We start from the raw sequence: 17808 nt of genomic DNA, 5'->3' as shown, positions 1-17808 counted from the left end.
ATCTCTCACTTCCAAAAATGTAATTGTGATGTTCCCGTGTACGCATGTGTGTTTGTGTGAGGGAGAGAGTTAACCCGCCCGCACCCCCACCCCCACAGATCACAAATGTAGTCTTCTCTCATAAATCCTCTTACCCTATTTATAAGCTCGAACCCAGCTCAATTTATTCACATTGTCCCCTCTGTCTGTGCCAGAGACCTGAGCTTCAGAACTGTAGCAGTTGGTCCTGTGTAAACCTCTTCCCTCCCCACACACACACACCACACACACACTAATGTGCAGCTCTAAGGGTAACTCTCTTGCCAAAACAGGTCCAATCACACTCTGCCCCTCTGCCACCGGTCGGTGTCGTGCGCTGATGATAAGTGTGGCTGGTCTTGCGTTGGGTTTGGCTCATGCTGAGGGCGGACGAGGGGCCGTGTGCAAAAGCCCAAATCAAGCAGCGCGGGGGGGGGGGGACTGGCTGCCTCTCTGCTAAACGTCACCTTCTGCAGCACAACACTGCCATACCTGGACACGGCCGTCTAAAGCAAGTCTCACGCAAGCCGCTCGACGGCCTCTCTGAACTGAAAAGGCTCGGGTTTTGTTTTGTTCACATTCGGTACGGTTCCTTCAGGTCAGTGGAGGAGAATGGACGTGTAATGAATTGTTGACCTCCTGCTCGGAACGTAGTCCGGACGTGACGTGGCCGGCAGAGACCATGCCCCTTGCTCATATAGGCCGAGCACATACCGTCTGATTGATACTGTGGGGTGTAAACAACAGAGCTGCTACCGGCGGCCTCTGTGTACAGCTGAGCTCCAGAAGGTCACGGCCAGCACGTTTAGTCTGGGATCCCAAATGCAAATGCAAACACTGGGGCTGTCGGTGCGCATATTTCTGAAGTAGTGCTCCTCCTTTCATTTCAGCTTCTTTCTGATATTGGGAAATGGCGTTTGATCATTGCAAAACTGGAACTTCTACTTAATATTCCTTTAATATATCATTTGCCTGTAGTGAGGACGGAGCCATTGTCATTGCCCGATTGGTATCGCTTCACAGACACACACACACACGCACGCACACACACACAGGTACAGAAATCAAGAATGTCCTCATCTCTTGTCCACTGCAGTTTTACTCACAGTTCACACAGTGGCTCTTTCGCTCCTCCTTCCCCATCTCTCTTTACCTTCACGCCGCTTCATTTATTCTCCAGACAGCAAATCGTTAGCCATCACAAGGATCGGCTCACAGCCGAGTGTGTGTGTGTGTGTGTGTGTGTGTGTGTGTGTGTGTTGTGGAGGTGGTAGCCGGCCACTCCTGCTCCCCTCAGACGCTGGCCGGTCCGCTCCACCTCCCGCCAGACCAACTGCGGGCGTGTCACGGGTAGTAGATGGTATCCAGGCACATGGGTCGGGCTGGGAGGGGGGGGGTTCTGACCCAGCTCCTCCGGCTGACTGCAATGCAGCTAAGAACCACGCGTTCGTCAGGAACCGAAAATCAGTACGGCATGTTCCAGTGCTGTGATCCTATCAGAACACACGCACACACACACACACACACACCCACACACCCACATGCCCGCCCGCCCACGCACGGACCCGCGTGTTTAGAAATAGAACGGCACATCACGTCTGCCAAGGCAGTGGGGGGGGGGGGGGGGGGGGGGGGGGGGGCGAAGCCAAGATCGTGACATGTTTATTTGTTTGTAATTTGTTTCCTTTTCCCCTCATCTTCATGTTTACATGATGATTTCCAAATGTATGCTTAGAACCGACCTCAGTGAGGCGATGACAGGGGACCCTCATCCATACTGGCCCCTGTTGCAAACCCACAAAACCAGCTTGCTCCAGAACTCCACCGTGATGCCAGCAAACAGAAATGCTCGTCTGTTGGAGAGGAGGAGGAGGAGGAGGAGGAGGAGGAACATGCAGCGACGGACCGAAGAACTGCCAAAAATCACCCGGGACTTTTCGGCTCTAGGGGGACGCTGGCCGGGTTTGGCCCGATGGTGCGGGAGCTCACCGCACGTCTCCCCCCGCACCAGATCTGAAACATCTGCGCTCGCGACCTGAAAGCGGCCCAGCGTCCGCACGCCAGCAGGAGCCCGTGCGATCGTGTCTTCCCATTCACTGCCTCTCGCTCGCCCCGCGCGCACAGACGGGACGGTTCCGTCCAGGTTCGGGTAGGCTGGCTAACAACCCGTGTCTGCTCAAATATTTTTTAAAAGCACTACAGAAGAACAGCGGATATCTGCCCCCGACCGCCCCATCCGCCCCGCCATGAAAGGCACATCAAAGGCCAGAGGCTTTGTCCGAGGCTAATCTGCTTTGGGAAGGATGAGTCCGATTCAAGTGGACAGGGACGCGCCGTCCCCCCGTCCCCCCGTCCCCCCGTCCCCTACCCCAGCCCCCCAATGTCATCTCGCGTACACTCTGGCATGTGAGCGGGCGCGGGGGCCCCAGAGTAAACGGCCCGCTCCCTGCAGACTGGAACCTGAGACCCGCTCGCACAAGAAAGGGAAATGTATCATTTTCTGGGGTTTAAAGGAGGCAGAGGCTTTATGTGCCTAACGTATTGCTCCCCTCCCTCTCAAAGCCGGGGGGCCTGGCGGGGGTGCGGCCGGTGGACACCGCAGGAGCGGGAGGTGGGGAGGTGGGCAGCTGACCCCCTCACAGCGCTCCGACCTGATGGAAAGCCTGCGTTAAATACCTGACAGTAAACGAAGTTGAACCGGAGAGATCAGAGAATAATGAGCACAGTCAGTGCTGTTTAGATTTGGGCGCTTTTAGTGCATGGGGAGTGCCTTGTTGCATGTGAAATTGAGTTTGCTCCCCTACCACGCATTAATAGAAGGTCTGTAATTTAATTCGCCGCTGTGGGTCCCATATATGGTATGGGGGGTGTGACCACTGCTTGACCAGAAATCATGGTGATGAACCTATCTGGCGTCGTGTTCTTGTTTTGCAGGAGGGATTCACATTATAGCTCTCCTTAAACTATAAACATACTTGCTGAAAATCTGTCCCAGAAGTGGGATCTAAAATCGTTCTTTTTTTAATTAATAGGCAAGCGTTGGGGAACATATTAGTAGTTTTTCATGCCCTGGCATCATTTGAGATTTATTCTCTTCATAGAGAGCGGGAGTCAATCACACATGCTTCCACTAAAAAAGAGGAAGTCTGGTCCTCTCATATTGCCAATTCCTCTTGTACTTTTAGACTGACTCTGTGACCTCTGCTCAGATCCCAGCTGCTCTCCTTGCCCCAGCCCAAAAAAAGGCACCAGTATGATTTTGACCTCGTGTTTGCCTCCCAGACACAGTGACTGACGTTTGGGTGAACGGAAACCACTTCCCCCTCGCCCAGACCCCAGAACCCCAGAACCTCAGACCCCAGAACCCCAGACGTGCGTCTGGAAGCTGCATAAGACGATGCTCTCCATGTGGATCAGGACCAGGAGTCGTGGGTCCCTGTTCATACTGGGGCAGTGCGTCTGGTGTGGGAGAGACACGTCCAGACAGGCGGGGGAGACTTGCTCCCTTTGTGTCATGTACCTCGCCAGCCACACCGCTAATGAGAGTCTAGCCGGCAGGTTTCAAGCGGTTTTCGTGACCGCGCGCCGTCTGGCCAGTGACTTGCACTAAATCGTCCCCACAAAACACGGGACACGGGCGTGTTTGTGGCGTCAGGGAAGGTGGCGTGTGGGCGGGCGTGTAGGTGTAGTTTTGGTGCGCTTCATTTGAGCATTGTAGGTAGACACGAGACTTAAAATAAATAAACAGATAAATGAACTTTGTTTTTTGCACTCTTTCGTTCATTAATTTCTCATCCCTATTTCATGAGCCACACGTAATTCGCCTCCTGTTATGTGAAACAGGCCACTGAGAAAACAATGTGTGGCCATTTTATCAGGCAGCACTCTAGAGAGTCTTCACTGGCTTCTTTTTCTGCTTTCGCTCCGTCTGCGGTAAGTGGCTGTTTGCGGTTGTCTTGTTGTCCGCCATGCTGTTGTCCTACGGCATTAGAGTCTCAGTGTTGCCCACCAAGCCGCTCTACTTATCTAAAGGAAGGCCGTAGCCACGGCAGCGATGTAATCCCCGCTCCCAGCAGGCAGGGCACCGTCTCGGGAGTCTCCTCTGCCAGACGGACTGCCCCGCACCACACACACACACGGACCGGCCGCGGAGTTCATTATGGCGCTCGCAAACGGAAGGTAATTGGCCTTGTTCCGAGCTCTTCTCCCCCACAAACCCTGCCGTGGTTTTTTTTTTTCTTTTTTCCCCCCCTTTGAACCTTTCCCCCTCCGTGCCGATGTAGAGGAGCTGGTGAACCGAGTCCCGGGGCCCAGCACAGATGTTTGTCAGAACTCGAGCCGTGTGCGTGCGCCTGCCTGAGGTGGGCTGGACGTGGAGATGCAGAACCGTGATCTGCAGAACCCCCCCCCCCCCCCCCCCACTATTACACACACACAGGCCGGTTGAGCTGTAGTGATGGAAGCGTTTCCCCCTGCTGAGCAGCGAGTAAACTAACGCACACTCCCAGGTGTGCCCGCTAAGACCTGAAGCAGTGACTCCACTCCCCACTAACGCACATGCTTTGGCCCACTTTTCAGAGCATAGCTTTGGAGTCCTGCGATAAATTAGCCTTGTTGACCCTCTGTAAACACACACACTCTCTCTCTCTCTCTCTCTCTCACACACACACACGCTCTTTGCAGATTCAGCAATTGCTGAACAGGAATGAGCTCACCAGAGCTTCTCCTGCTGTAGTTAGGGAGAGATGAGGAGCGGAAGGGCCCGACCTGGGGGGAGGAGGGGGAGAGGGGGAGAGGGGGGAGGGGAGGAGGGGGGGGGGGGGGGGGGGAGGGGGAGAGGGGGAGGGGGAGGAGGGGGGGGGAGCCAGACCACGTCTGTGCCCCGGCTGTTTCACACAGCCCTTGGTTAGGATTTGTCTAATCATTTGATGGATTTGCATTTTGCTGCTTTGTGCAGCCAGTGACAATAATGCATCTCTCTCTTTCTCTCTTTCTCTCTCTCCCTCCATATCTCCCTCCCCAGCACTGATAGCCATCGGGCAGTACAGCAGCACCATTGAGACGGTGGATGCAGGCTGGTGTAAGGAGATCACAGACCAGGGAGCTACACAGATAGCCATGAGCAGCAAGTCTCTGCGCTACCTGGGACTGATGAGGTGTGATAAGGTGAGCTTCTCCCAGACCCACACCCCTACACAGACACGCCCCCAAAACAAACCAAACCCTTTCCAGACACGCCCCCAAAATAAACCAAACCCTACCCAGACACGCCCCTTAAACAAACCAGACCCTACCCAGACACGCCCCCAAAACAAACCAAGCCCTACCCAGACATGCCCCCCAACCAGAACCAAACTCTCTCCCTCACACATTCCCTCTCTCTCTCCTCCCCCCCCCTCTCTCTCTCTCTTTCTCTCTTGCTTCTTCCCAACCTCTATTATCTAGAAAGCCTTTTAAACTCACTTATGAAAAATAGGTTTGCAACAGGCTTTACTGCACTAATTTCTAAATTTCCCAGACAAACATCTAATATAATTTGGCTATTATTTGCCAATATTATTTTTATCTCACTTTTCTCCAATTTAAAATTTCCCCTGAAAATTAAAAACATTCTTGGAAACACTTGATTAAGCATCAACATTTTGTATAATTAACTATACCCAGTTAATGTAGTCAATTAAGTTGAAATTGCTTAATAAAAAATCTTGCTTCTGAAAAGACATGGGCTGAAGAGTGTGTTACGTATGGGATGCATTCAAGCAGTCAGTGGTGCGGATAGTTTCAGCCCATGAGTGAGTCTCATACAGCGTTGGCACAACCGCACACACTTGGGTATAACCTGAGGAATTTAAATTTGCATCAAACAAGTAGGCTCAAGATTTTAACTACAATGTTGGCAAATGTTCTCCTGAAAATACACAAGGAAAAAAACTCATGAAAGGAATTACACATGAAACTGAGTGGTAAAGTGTTTTAGAGTGACAAGTTATAATGCTGTCTAAGAACAACACCGAGCTTGAAGGCTGTCCGTCTGATGAGTAAGCCCTGCTCCCGTGTGTAAGGACTGTGACTGGCCTTTATTGGCTATGCATCATATAATGCTGCACAGTGAGTGTTACTCAGCAGGACCTCTGTAGCAATGCAGATGCAGCGTTTGCTGAACAGCTAGTGTGTGTGTGTGTGTGTGTGTGTTGTGTGTGTGTGTGTGTGTGTGTGTGTGTGTGTGTGTGTGTGTGTACATCTGCTGAACAGCAGTGAGCGCATGTGTGCGTTCATGCACATGGGTTCTTATTTTAAACAGACTCAGGCCTCAGAATAGAAGCAATTGCTCCAACTACAGAAAGTGAACTCTTATTTATGGACCATGTTCACCACACAGTTTGCATATTCCCCCTTCATTTCTGTAAAATAGTGGTATAATAGTGAATAGGTGATGATGATGATGATGATGATGATATTGTGATGGGGCTGTTTGCATTATAGCACCAAGTCAAAAGCTTCATAGTCTGAAGGTAAAGGAAAGCACCTTGTGGTTATTTGTAGAGGCTGTGACCCTTTGTGCTTATTTGTAGATGCTGTGGCCCTTTGATTGTGGTTATTTGTAGATGCTGTGACCCTTTGATTGTGGTTGTTTGTAGAGGCTGTGACCCTTTGATTGTGGTTGTTTGTAGATGCTGTGGCCCTTTGATTGTGGTTGTTTGTAGATGCTGTGGTCCTTTGATTGTGGTTGTTTGTAGATGCTGTGGCCCTGCTGTTTTGATTCGTGCAGGCAGCCAGCGTTCCTTTAGTTCAGTTCACGTTTCCTTTTATAAATTGTTTGCATTTATAAAAGTAAACAGCATAACAAAAATTTATGGTATAATAAAAAGTTAGGTTTATTAGATCACAAGGATATTTTAAACAGGTAAATACAGGTAAATAGCCTGTATAGTTAAAAAGCTTTAAAGTCCTTGAAATTTATTTAGGTTGATTAATTTTTTTATTAAGTGTTTTATTAATGCAATTAGTTTTCTTTTAATGAAAATTGGAGTTGCTTGCACAAGTATGTGAACTTTTTGTGAAATGGTTTATGAATGCTTTTTGCAAAATTTGTATTCTTAGAGTGAACTTTTCTCATCTGAGTAATATTTGGTGAGCATGAGAGCTGTTTGTGTTCGGCATGCTACCACTATATTTATAAATGTATATGAATGTAATAAATGAGGATAAATCAGAGGAACATGGGAGAAGAGTCTCTCTTCTGAACACACTGTACTAATCATGCCCTGTTATATTACGCTGACCTAAGGCCAAGAGAGATTTGGAGACAGGAAGGCTCTTTCACTCCCGAAGGTCAACACTACTTACACATCCACGGTCCCACGACAAATTAAATTTCTCTCTTAACTATCTTTCTGCACAGTCAATGCACCAATACTTTCATAATCTAATTTGGCTTCTGTATTGCAGCAGTTTAATTTGATGTTCAACATACCATAAAAAGCTTCTGGATCTCCAGGATGTGTGCGGCGCTCGAGCCAAAGCAGCACGTGCGGCCTTCTTCATGACTTATGGCCAAAAAGGCGACGTGCGCTTTCCGACTTACGGTTGGATCTCATGGGTGCGAGTGCTGACAGAATGGCTGCCTTTATGCTCAGCCTTTCGTAAAACTCGTGTGCTCGCCAGCGGTGGAATGTCCACTATGTCCGTTTGCTGCGTAGCTAAGTGGGCAGAGTTGGTACGTTCCGCTCGGCCCGGTCCCTCCTGCCCTGGGGCCAAACGTGTGGGCGGCTCTGAAGGAACGCTATTGACTCCGGCCGGTCAAAACAATCAAATCGCTTCGTCTTCGGCTCTCAGTTCTTCCGCTGCCTTTGATGTGGCGCATCGGAGGCTTGTGTTAAAGCTCATTCTCTTTTATCAAGGGATTTAACAAGCCCTCTTTGTACACGCTAGCATTCTTTCCTCTGTAGAATGCAGTTTCGTTGTTCACCGAGTCTTGTTATACTGGAATTGAAATGTCATATTTTTCATATTCCGTTCCGAACAGAAGCAGTTAGGCACCCCCCCCCCCCCCTCTTTTTTTTCAATCAATGAGGAATGAGGAGATTCTCAGCACTGAGAGGAAAAACCGTGTCCCACTTTGCTAACAGGTCAGCGCACGCCGAACCTGTGAACCTTCGATCAGAACGTCAGGCTGCTTTAAAAGGTCTGTTCGGTTTCAACACAAACACTCCGCTGCGCCTTCCCTGACCACAAAGCCCCAAACGGGCCGGCGTGTCTGTCCGCGAAGAGCCAGCTTCCCACCAACTCTCAGAGCAGCTCCTCGCACATTTCCTTCTGAAGCCTCTCGCTGTGAGAAAAGTGCTTCTCGGCTGCGGTAGGCCTCGCCGGAGGTTTGTGGAGATTCTTGGACACCCCGATCGGAGCCGCGCTCCTCTGAAAGTCCCCCCGTGAGCCCTGCTCGACACCTCCAGTCAAAGTAAACAGCAGCAGGGTTGAGTGATGCGTACTGCGTCAGCGTGAAACGAGACAAGGAAAACAAGATTCGGGGAGCAGCGAGTCTGATGGAATATGGGCCGAGAGGGAGAGAGAGGAGAGAGCGGAAAACCGACCATGGCGGCCATTTATAATTTAACACCATGCTTTTTAAAGCATGCCCAGAAATGGGACTGCACCCGGAGATCTGCTAGCTGTGGATCAGGGGGGCCAGTGCACCTCTGCACTGAAGAGCCAACTGTGTCTGCTGAACCCGGGCGTGCCTGTAGAACCCGGGCGTGCCTGTAGAACCCAGGCGTGCCTGCTGAACCCGGGCGTGCCTGTAGAACCCGGGCGTGCCTGCTGAACCCGGGCGTGCCTGCAGAACCCGGGCGTGCCTGCAGAACCCGGGCGTGCCTGCTGAACCCAGGCGTGCCTGCTGAACCCGGGCGTGCCTGCTGAACCCAGGTGTGCCTGCTGAACCTCGGTGTGCCTCCATCGGCGATGCTGGGTTGATGGGATCTTGCTCGAATCCTGCCGGAGAAGTTTGTGTCCAGTGGGATTCAAGGGTCTGGGCATTTAGCCGTTTAAGACTGTCAAAAGGTTCATTTGTCCTGTGAGCCCGCCTGTTGTATGTTCACTATATGGTTAGGAAAGGGTGACAGCACTACACAAACGACGCTAACGAGTTTTCATCACGTGACATTGGATTTATTATTCGATCACAAAAGAACAACCTCTGCAGCATGTAGCCTTCACTTGAAATTTGGATTTGGGTTCATTTGTTCAGCTAGAGATTGAGCGGCATTGGGCTGCAGACAAGGTGTGTGCGTCTGCTGCTCTCTCTACAGCATTCTTCTAAGCAAATGCATCACGCGCCTTTCCCAGAACGTGACCTCACGTCTCTGCTATGTAACACTCCTAACCGGTGTTCTGTTTAGTAATACCCATGCTTCCAACAGAAATATCCATATTTTCTTCCACCCCAACTGTCTTGTATCTCAGGGTGATTTAAGTGATCATTTAGGACTGAAGGCAGCTTCGCAAATATTACGATGGCATAAAACAGAAAGGTTCTTTTACTTCATCGCTTCGGTCTCAAATTCAAACATAATCATTGCTCAGGTCTTCCAGGCCCCGTGCCGGTCTCTGGTGAGCTTTCATTCGGTCTTTATCAAACCCACAGAAATATTCTCCAGTCATTCATTTTGCCATTTTACAACTGCGGGTAGATTGCAGGCAGCTTTAGAGCTGTTATAAATCTCCATGTTTATGTAGGCCTCTAACGAGAATCATACTCTTCCCGTAGTCAGAAGCTTTTTAAGCTTTAACCAAAATCCATTTGGCAGTATTCTTCGGTCACTAACTTTGGTATACGTGCGTGGGGTGTACACACATGCATGCTATTGTGTGTTCATGTGAGGTGTCTGTGTATTTCTACATCTAAGTAAAAGATGTTATATTTATATACGAGTACATATATAAGCTATCTTAAAATAGGAATTTATCTTTGAGGCTAATGTTCTTAAAAATGTTCTCTCTCTCTCTCTCTCTCTCTCTCTCTCTCTCTCTCTCTCTCTCTCTCTCTCTCTCTCTCTCTCTCTAAATTTGACATTATATACCGCATGCAGGTCTTAGTCCAGGACAGCTAGTTTTACACTGTGATACATAGAGAGATCTGACAGTTTTATGATGTGTTTTAGTGGACTGGAAGCTTGAGCAAGTTGTTGGGAAAAGCAAATTCAGCCCCAGTCGAACACTCACGTCCCCATGTGGCTTTTTAGATTCAGCTATAAAAACAAAAAATGCCGTAATGTCTTTACAGAAGTTGAGATGTCCACACTGCACATATTAGTGTGGACGTACTGTACGACTTGTCCGTGGCGTTTTTTAAGCACTTTGAAATGAATGTGTTGTGTTGACCCGGTCCAGAAAAGCAGGCAGAGAGCGCAGTACTATATTTCAGCTCAATATATCTCAGCTCGGCAGAAGTCTGTGTGTTCGGCTGAGAGAAAAGATCCTTGTGAAGAAATATTGGTGTCTGTGCAATAGAGGCTCTGTGTGGTAAGTGCAGTCCAACAATGCCACTGTTCTGACAGAGTATTAGATTCCCCTCTGTCCTTGGTCACAGCCACACATTGCTTGTCAAACAATATTAAGAAGCTCTCAGATCCAAAGATTAAAGTCTTTGAAGATAAAAATGAATGATCGTAATAAGAAGAGTCCCAGCCATCAAGACTCACAACTTCAGATATCTCCGAAAGATTAAAACCATCAATCTCTGGTGGAATGGCTTTTCATATGGTTCTCTTCCAGACGTGCCAACACACACACACACAAACACACACACACACACACACACACACACACACACACAGAAAGCTAATGATTTCTTGTGACTGTTATATATGTTTTGTTTTACCACACCTCATGGACTCCAGGTTAAGTAAGGTGAGGTGACATATCTGTTGTGTTATTTTGTGAAAGGATTATGACAGATCTTTGTTTATATTTGCTCTGACAACAATATTGTGTGAGATTTGAGATTTTACATATGCTTTCTATTTTGCATATTAATCCATCCATTCACCATTTTGACCCATGCAGCATTTGTAGTAGTTATGGTTTTTTAAACTTCAACTGGAAACTTAGGCCTCCATATATTCACATGTAAATGTTGGCGATGTTCTTTTTCACCCTGCAAAGATTTATGATGGCTTATAATGGAAGAACAATTAGACGGACTCTCCTGGGGAGCGGCCATTCACCCAGAATCAGAATGCCACACTGTTGACGCTGTGCATGATGAAACTTAAAGGGGTGGAAAGTTGCTCTGACCCTGCGCCTCCAAGGACCAGGGCAATTATCTCAAAGAACACAGAAGAGCGCCTGTCTTCTCTCCGGGACGCCGCCTCGTTCTCGGGGAGCCGTAGATCCGTCCGTGACGCTGGACAGGGGTGCACCGAGACCCTGTGTGCAGGCACGCTTGTGGGCATGCACGTCTCCGCTGAGATGTTCAGTCATTCGTTTCACTGAAGATGGTTCCACGTATGAAGTCACAGTTCTTTCTGCTCAAGCCATTTCTTACAGAAGCCATTAAAAAAATTGTGATTGGGGGGTTTTTCCCATCAGATCTTATGGAAGATGTTTCTGTCCACTGCTGTTGAACGAATCTTCTCCTTGTGCTCTTGTGTTTGTCCAGGTGAATGAGGAGACGGTGGAGAGACTAGTCCTGCAGTATCCACACATAGTGTTCAGCACTGTGATGCAGGACTGTAAGCGAACACTGGAGAGAGCCTATCAGATGGGCTGGAGCCCCAACACCTCCACTGCATCCTAGCCAACACACACACACACACACTCCTGTACAATCATTATGACAGAAATGAACTCATGTTTGCCTTCCCTCTCAGCGCAGCTGGTCAGTTATAAGAGCATTAACATTTTGCTGGTACCATTTCATTTAAGCTCTAAAACAGGTTTTGCGTTTCATTGTCTTTTTTTTCCTTTTATAGACAGTCATAAGGCCAGGATACGTTCAGCTCAGACTTGAGATGTAGTCACCCCGAACATGCTGGCTTAAATATCTTTCTAAAAGTCTCTCAAAGACCAGCTTTTTCCATGTAGGCGCATTTGAGCTGAGCATCAATGATTTGAAGAACAGTTTCAGTTTTCTGGGGGGCTGTAGGTTGGAGTTGGCTTTGTTGTTTTTGTTTTGTTTGAGCCTACATTTCCAGCACCTCTTGTCATACGCCCGTTAACACAGGCTGCTCTGTCTGCCTCCTCCCGAGAGAGTTATTACAGCCCTAAGAGAGCTCAGAGAAACAGGGCATCTGAAGACTTCCACCAACGGTCACTGTGACCATTAGGGCTAAATGTTTAGACGTCTTATCAAGTGACCGCAAAGCATAAAACTCGAGGTTTCCCCAATTGTTTGCGTTTGAATATTTTCAGTATTAGGGACGTGTCGAACAGTTATGATCTGTGTTAAAGTCGGAGACTTTCTAAAGACTCGACCGGCAAATCCAGAGGTAGCTTCAGTCTTTGTTTCAGTCCAGTGAAGTAGGAAAATACAATTCTAAATCAAATATTGTGGTAGAACGGAGCAACCATTGATGTCTGTAGGTGATATTCCTACATATAATCTCCTGGATTATATCAGGAGGGGAACACAGATGAAACAGTTGTGGGTGGGTGGGGGGTGGGGGGGGGGGGGGGGGGGGGGGGGACCATCAATGCCTCCTATACTTCTTTCCTTTTAAGCAATGTTGTTTAACTCTTGTGATATTGTAAACAGTGGTTTGAAGTTTGTTTTGGCTATAAAACAATGTAGGGTGATTTTTTGAGAAAACCCAAGGGTTATTCACTACAGGATTTTGCATAACCTTCTATTAATATTGTGTTGCAAGGCATCTGTATTTGCCTGCAATCTAGCAGAGTTCTCGATTGATTACAGTCATCTATTTGAAATCTAGAGGCAAGAAGTAATTTGTCCCCCTTGGTTTCATTGCTAGCCTGTGATATACTCTTATGCAAACAACCAGGGTATTTCCTATTGTGTAAGACTAGCTGCGGCCAGTAGCTCTTGTACTGCATCACATGGTAAAGGGAGAGGCAGGTCTTAGTTACAATGTTATCTTTTACTGTACTTGGGATCTGAGTCAATTAAAAGTACACTTCTTCTTCTCTCCTGGCTCCTAGACTGTTTAAAAGTGTGTTTGCAGGTGTTTCTTCCTCAGTGTGTGGCGTTTCCGAGGTCTGGTTTGATTCACTGTCAGCAAACGAATGAGGTGAATGTGATGAGTGATAAAACACTGTGGTCCTGACCCCCACCTTCCCTTTCCACACCGCCATCTCCCATCCGGATGGAGAGGGTGGTCAGGTTCCTCCCTTTTGCCACGCTCTCTCCCAGATGAGCCTGCCACCGCCGCCCCAAGATTCTTTATAATCACTGCACTTCAGCAAGAGGATTCACCCTTGACATTTGGTAATCATTAGTGAGATTAAGGCATAGATTGAGGGTCACTAACTGACTTGACCTAACCCTCACACCATTTTAAAAAGGGTTTTCCTTCCTTATTATCTACTTAATTTGGCACCGCACTTTAATTATTCGCTACGGTGCAAAGATGTGCGAGAAATTCCTCCCATAAAACACGGTGCATCTAACCAGTTGTCCCACGTGCGTATGTTAAATGCTCTGATACTTCATGAGTTTGCCGCTCCGTTTCTGCACGCACGACCTCCACATGTCTCAAGGCCGATAGACATGTTGGGATGTGCCTTATTCCGAGGTCCCGCCACAAACGTCCAGTCACCCTTTAGGACTCCGCCCACTCGTAAGTGAGCTGGGGGAGGGGCCTGCACCGTATGCAGATCACAAGGGGTGGATCTGAAGCAGCACACCAAGATCACCTCCTGACATTCTCGCAGGGCACAGATTCGCGCATGCTGTCTTTCGACATGGTTAGGACCTTGACATTCAAAAGGCAAACTTTCTCATGATAATTTCACTGCGTTGTCTGTGTGACTGGTGTCATGTAACATGTTTCAAATGAACTGTGTAATAGGTCTGGACAAATTCATTTTTTTTCTTTCCTTGTGCCATAAAAGCCTTCTTCTACTCCACAGTATGTGAAAACATCACAGAGGGTTTCGCTTTAGTGACGTCATTAGCGTTCGCATTATGGTTACAGTGAGGATTAGTTTTATTATTATCATATTAGATTTCACGATCATGAAACTATAACGTCTGGCAAGACACAGGCTGCAGACACAGGCTCTGCTCTCTCTCTCTGTTTCTTTCTCTCTCTCTCTCTCTGTCCGTGCATGTGCGGGCGAGAGAGAGCAATTTGTGGCTTTACTACCAATAAACAAGATAACGACTTTGGGAATCACGGCATTTATAGTATATATTGAACTAAAGATGATTGCGGTGCCGTGATCATTTCGCCCTCAGATGCACCCTTCTAACGCCAGCGCTGCGTGTAGCCGTGCCACCCCCGCCTGCCCCGCACAAGTGCCGCTTGTTTAATACGTCTGCTCCGTCCTGCCGCTGTGACCCAGCTAACTCTCGTTCCCATTACCTGAAAGTGGCTCTGTGGCGGCGTCCGTGGCTCTGCTGGCCAGTCTTTACTCCTTAACCTTTTGGAAAGACACCACCCAGATAGCACATTACTTGCTCTTTGGTTTCACACGCCAGGGTGAAGCTCACCTCTGGCCGGGCACCGTGGGGTAGTTCATCAGACGCTGGGTATTAACTGGGCTGAGAGTTCAGCATGGCTGAACCAAGCTCAGGCGCGAATGGGCTGTTAGTCTGAAATAGGCTGTTAGCTTGAAAATACTTTACTGTGTTTTTTGAAAACTGGACCATTTATTGCTTATGTTATTGAAATATGTATGTTTTTTTCATACTATAAAAGCAACTCAAGTTGTAATCACAGGGTGTAACACTTTTTTCGGCAATAGATGTCATAAAAGAACTTTATAGCCAACCTCCTTGGTGCAAAAATAGCTCTTATCTAAATCTTACATATGATTTCCCTACATTTGTATTAGTATAGTCTTTGTTCTCACTGGGACTTAAGTGTGTTTGTGTATGGATGTGTGTACAAAGATATGTAGGCAGATTGATTAAGCTGTTGATTTGGGTCTATTTTTAAGTAACAGCTCTATGAAGGACTCTACAAAATGCATTAAGCATGAATACAGGTTCTTAGGCCCTGATGAGATAATGACCCCAGGAAGAGAGGAGTGCCCATGGCCACTGAGGAGTGGTAATTACCCCTCTAAATATTCATGCATGCATTACACATTCATTTGGTTATCTGATGAGGCTTCGTTGACCACGTAGGAAATTTGTCCTATCAATTTGCAAGGACGACCGACCCTGTCCTCAAGGACACGTTCCTGGAGCTGCTTTTCCATTTCTAAAAATCTCTTTATTTCCAAGTTGTACCAACATATCAGTGTAGCCAGTTGGGTGAGTGTACTTTAGATGCGATCATTAGATGAGGACTAGATCCTGAGCAAAGAGGTGCCCATTTTCTGTTTCTTGTTGCTCAAGGTCATTAACCGAAAAGGCGTGAGGCCCTCCTCCTCCTCCCGGTGAAGGAAGTCCGCATGAAGAGCCGTTGATGAGGCGTTTTCAGCTTCAGGAGGGGCAGGACTCGCGCCGCCGAGCTCCTTTCTGGAAACTTGGCAGCGTCTGCGCATCTGGTGTGAAGCGGTGGAAGGAGCCGGGCCGGGTCTCCGTGCTGCCTCCGAGTGCAGCTTCTGCCTGCCAGCGCGGTGCAGGTGTGATATTGAGACGTTAATGAAAGACGGTCGCGTTTGCCAAGCTATTCCACCTCAAGCTGTCTTCTTGGTTAAGGTGTTAAGGTGTGGTGTGTTTTTTGTTCAATCTCCGCACTTTTCTGATGATTGAATTTTCTGGCGCAGGGCCCATTTATTTGGCTTGGAGACATCCCGCGCTAATACAAATAACGTGAACAGACATCTAGGATGTGTAAGGGCCATTCTTTTTCACTTAAACCCGCATTTTGACACCTTGTGATTACTCTGTCAAACTTCTTTCCGGGTATTAAAACATGAATTTCAGGCAGTGTTTGTTATGGTTGATTTGTGGCAAATGGTTACTGTCTTTATTAAAACGTCATTTGACCATTTTGCTTGTAGGTTTTCTGTAATACTGGAATGCTTAAGCCAGCAAATAAAAGCACCCTGACAGACTCTCTCAGTAACCCATTTGCTGATTAATTCTTAGTTAATCATGCAAATATCAAACATACCACCATAGCAAAAATAGCCTTTTCCATTATGGATAGTATCGGCTCTTTTAAGAAACTTTCTCAGACACAGAATGTCTCAATTTATCCTCACTTCATGCATCTTGTCAACAAACTTTAGAGTTGGTGTTAAGAAGCTCCACTCTACTGTACTGAGTCTTTATTCTGGCACCTGACCAACATTCCCTCTAATTCACCTCTGCCCTCACCCAGACTAAACCCATCCCTTCTCTGGTAAATTGTCAATCAGTGTCTGGCTCTAATACTTTCCGCCAGTAACAAGAAACACATTTCTTCTCTTTCTCGCCAAAGCAAAGCCACTTGTATACTCGCTTTAAGTATGATCCTTCTACTCATAGCAAGCAGTGGGCTATGTTGAGCTCTCGGGATGAGCGGGAAGCAGACCCGCTAGCATTGTAATGTAGTCTTTGGAGCGCCGTTGGAACACGCACGCTCTGCCAAACCGGGCATTAACCAGAATTCTAAGATCTGGTGCCACGGGTCTCCGAAGACGCCAGTGAGGGTTTCGCATTACCTCGGGTTCCGTGGAAATGGCTGGCAGGGCTCTACCACTGCTGATGTGCAGTTTCTCAGCTAATCGTGGTTGGAAGCTAAGCCCAGGCCTGCACTGAGAGATTTGAGCGGTTTCCCATCATGCAGTTCTGCGTAAATGCTAACGCACGGGCCCGGGTCTGGAGGGCGTCCGCCCCTCGCAGCTGTCTTAATTGCACTAATCAAGCACGAATGGGTCCCATGCTGCAAAGGTTAATTATTAACTGAAAGAAAATGGACCTACTTTACAATATGTTGACATTTGTTGCTTTTCCAGAAATGGGCCACCATTTGAAATGAAATGGGAATCGTTCTCATTTTTATGCAGGGTTCACTCCTCATATGCAGATTTGGGAGTAGTTGACATTTAAAAGTGGTTAATTGTGCAAGTCTTTGTTTTAGGTTGTAAAGGTCATGGGATAGGAGCCACTTTCATCATTTGAGCTTAAAAGGGAGGTGGGGGAGCCTGTGAGGAGGTAGCACAGCGGCTCCTCCAGTAGTCCAGTGTGCTCTAAGTGCCCTTTTAAGATGCATCATAAATGTTCAAATGGTGTATATGGCTTTCAAAGCAAAACTGTTCCCCTGTGTCCACGATAATGGTGAAAGCAATAGATGATTGGTGTGCTTGTCGAATAAGGGACTGGTGCACGATGGCTTCATTTTTGTGCATTAAAAAACAACCCTGTAGTGATCTTTGATTCGCTTATTGGAAATATATGTACTTTTTTTCTCCCCCTCATTTAGAAGTCATTAAAATCTAATTATAGTTATAAGGGTAGACACCTGTGCTTTTGAGAAGGGTGTTATAATCACAAATGAAAAGAAAATGATTTCTCTATGGTATATTGTGTTAATGAGTATTAGTTTGTGGTAGGAAACACTGAAGCAATAAGCAAAAAGATTGTAATTACCATCATTTTGAAATGGAAATTTTACACCTGAATTCACTCCAAAATGGCAAATGTGTTTCCAATTGCTTCTGATTCATCATTTCATT

At 47.4% G+C, this 17808-nt stretch overlaps 1 protein-coding gene across 1 annotated transcript in view; it reads left to right on the top strand.

Moving 5' to 3' along the window:
- fbxl17 (F-box and leucine-rich repeat protein 17) overlaps positions 1-12655 on the top strand; it is a 180468-nt gene extending 167813 nt beyond the window's left edge. Inside the window, exons 9-10 of the mRNA XM_077003537.1 lie at positions 5042-5184; positions 11675-12655. Of these exons, the coding sequence (XP_076859652.1) occupies positions 5042-5184; positions 11675-11812 (281 nt within the window). The 3' untranslated portion in view covers positions 11813-12655. The remainder of the gene's footprint in view (positions 1-5041; positions 5185-11674) is intronic.
- The last annotated feature ends 5153 nt before the right edge of the window (positions 12656-17808 follow it).

Source organism: Brachyhypopomus gauderio, chromosome 4 (genome assembly GCF_052324685.1).
Source record: "Brachyhypopomus gauderio isolate BG-103 chromosome 4, BGAUD_0.2, whole genome shotgun sequence".
Lineage (NCBI taxonomy): Eukaryota > Metazoa > Chordata > Actinopteri > Gymnotiformes > Hypopomidae > Brachyhypopomus > Brachyhypopomus gauderio.
The sequence above is the reverse complement of the archived record's forward strand: the minus strand, read 5'-3'. Positions and strand labels throughout refer to the sequence as shown.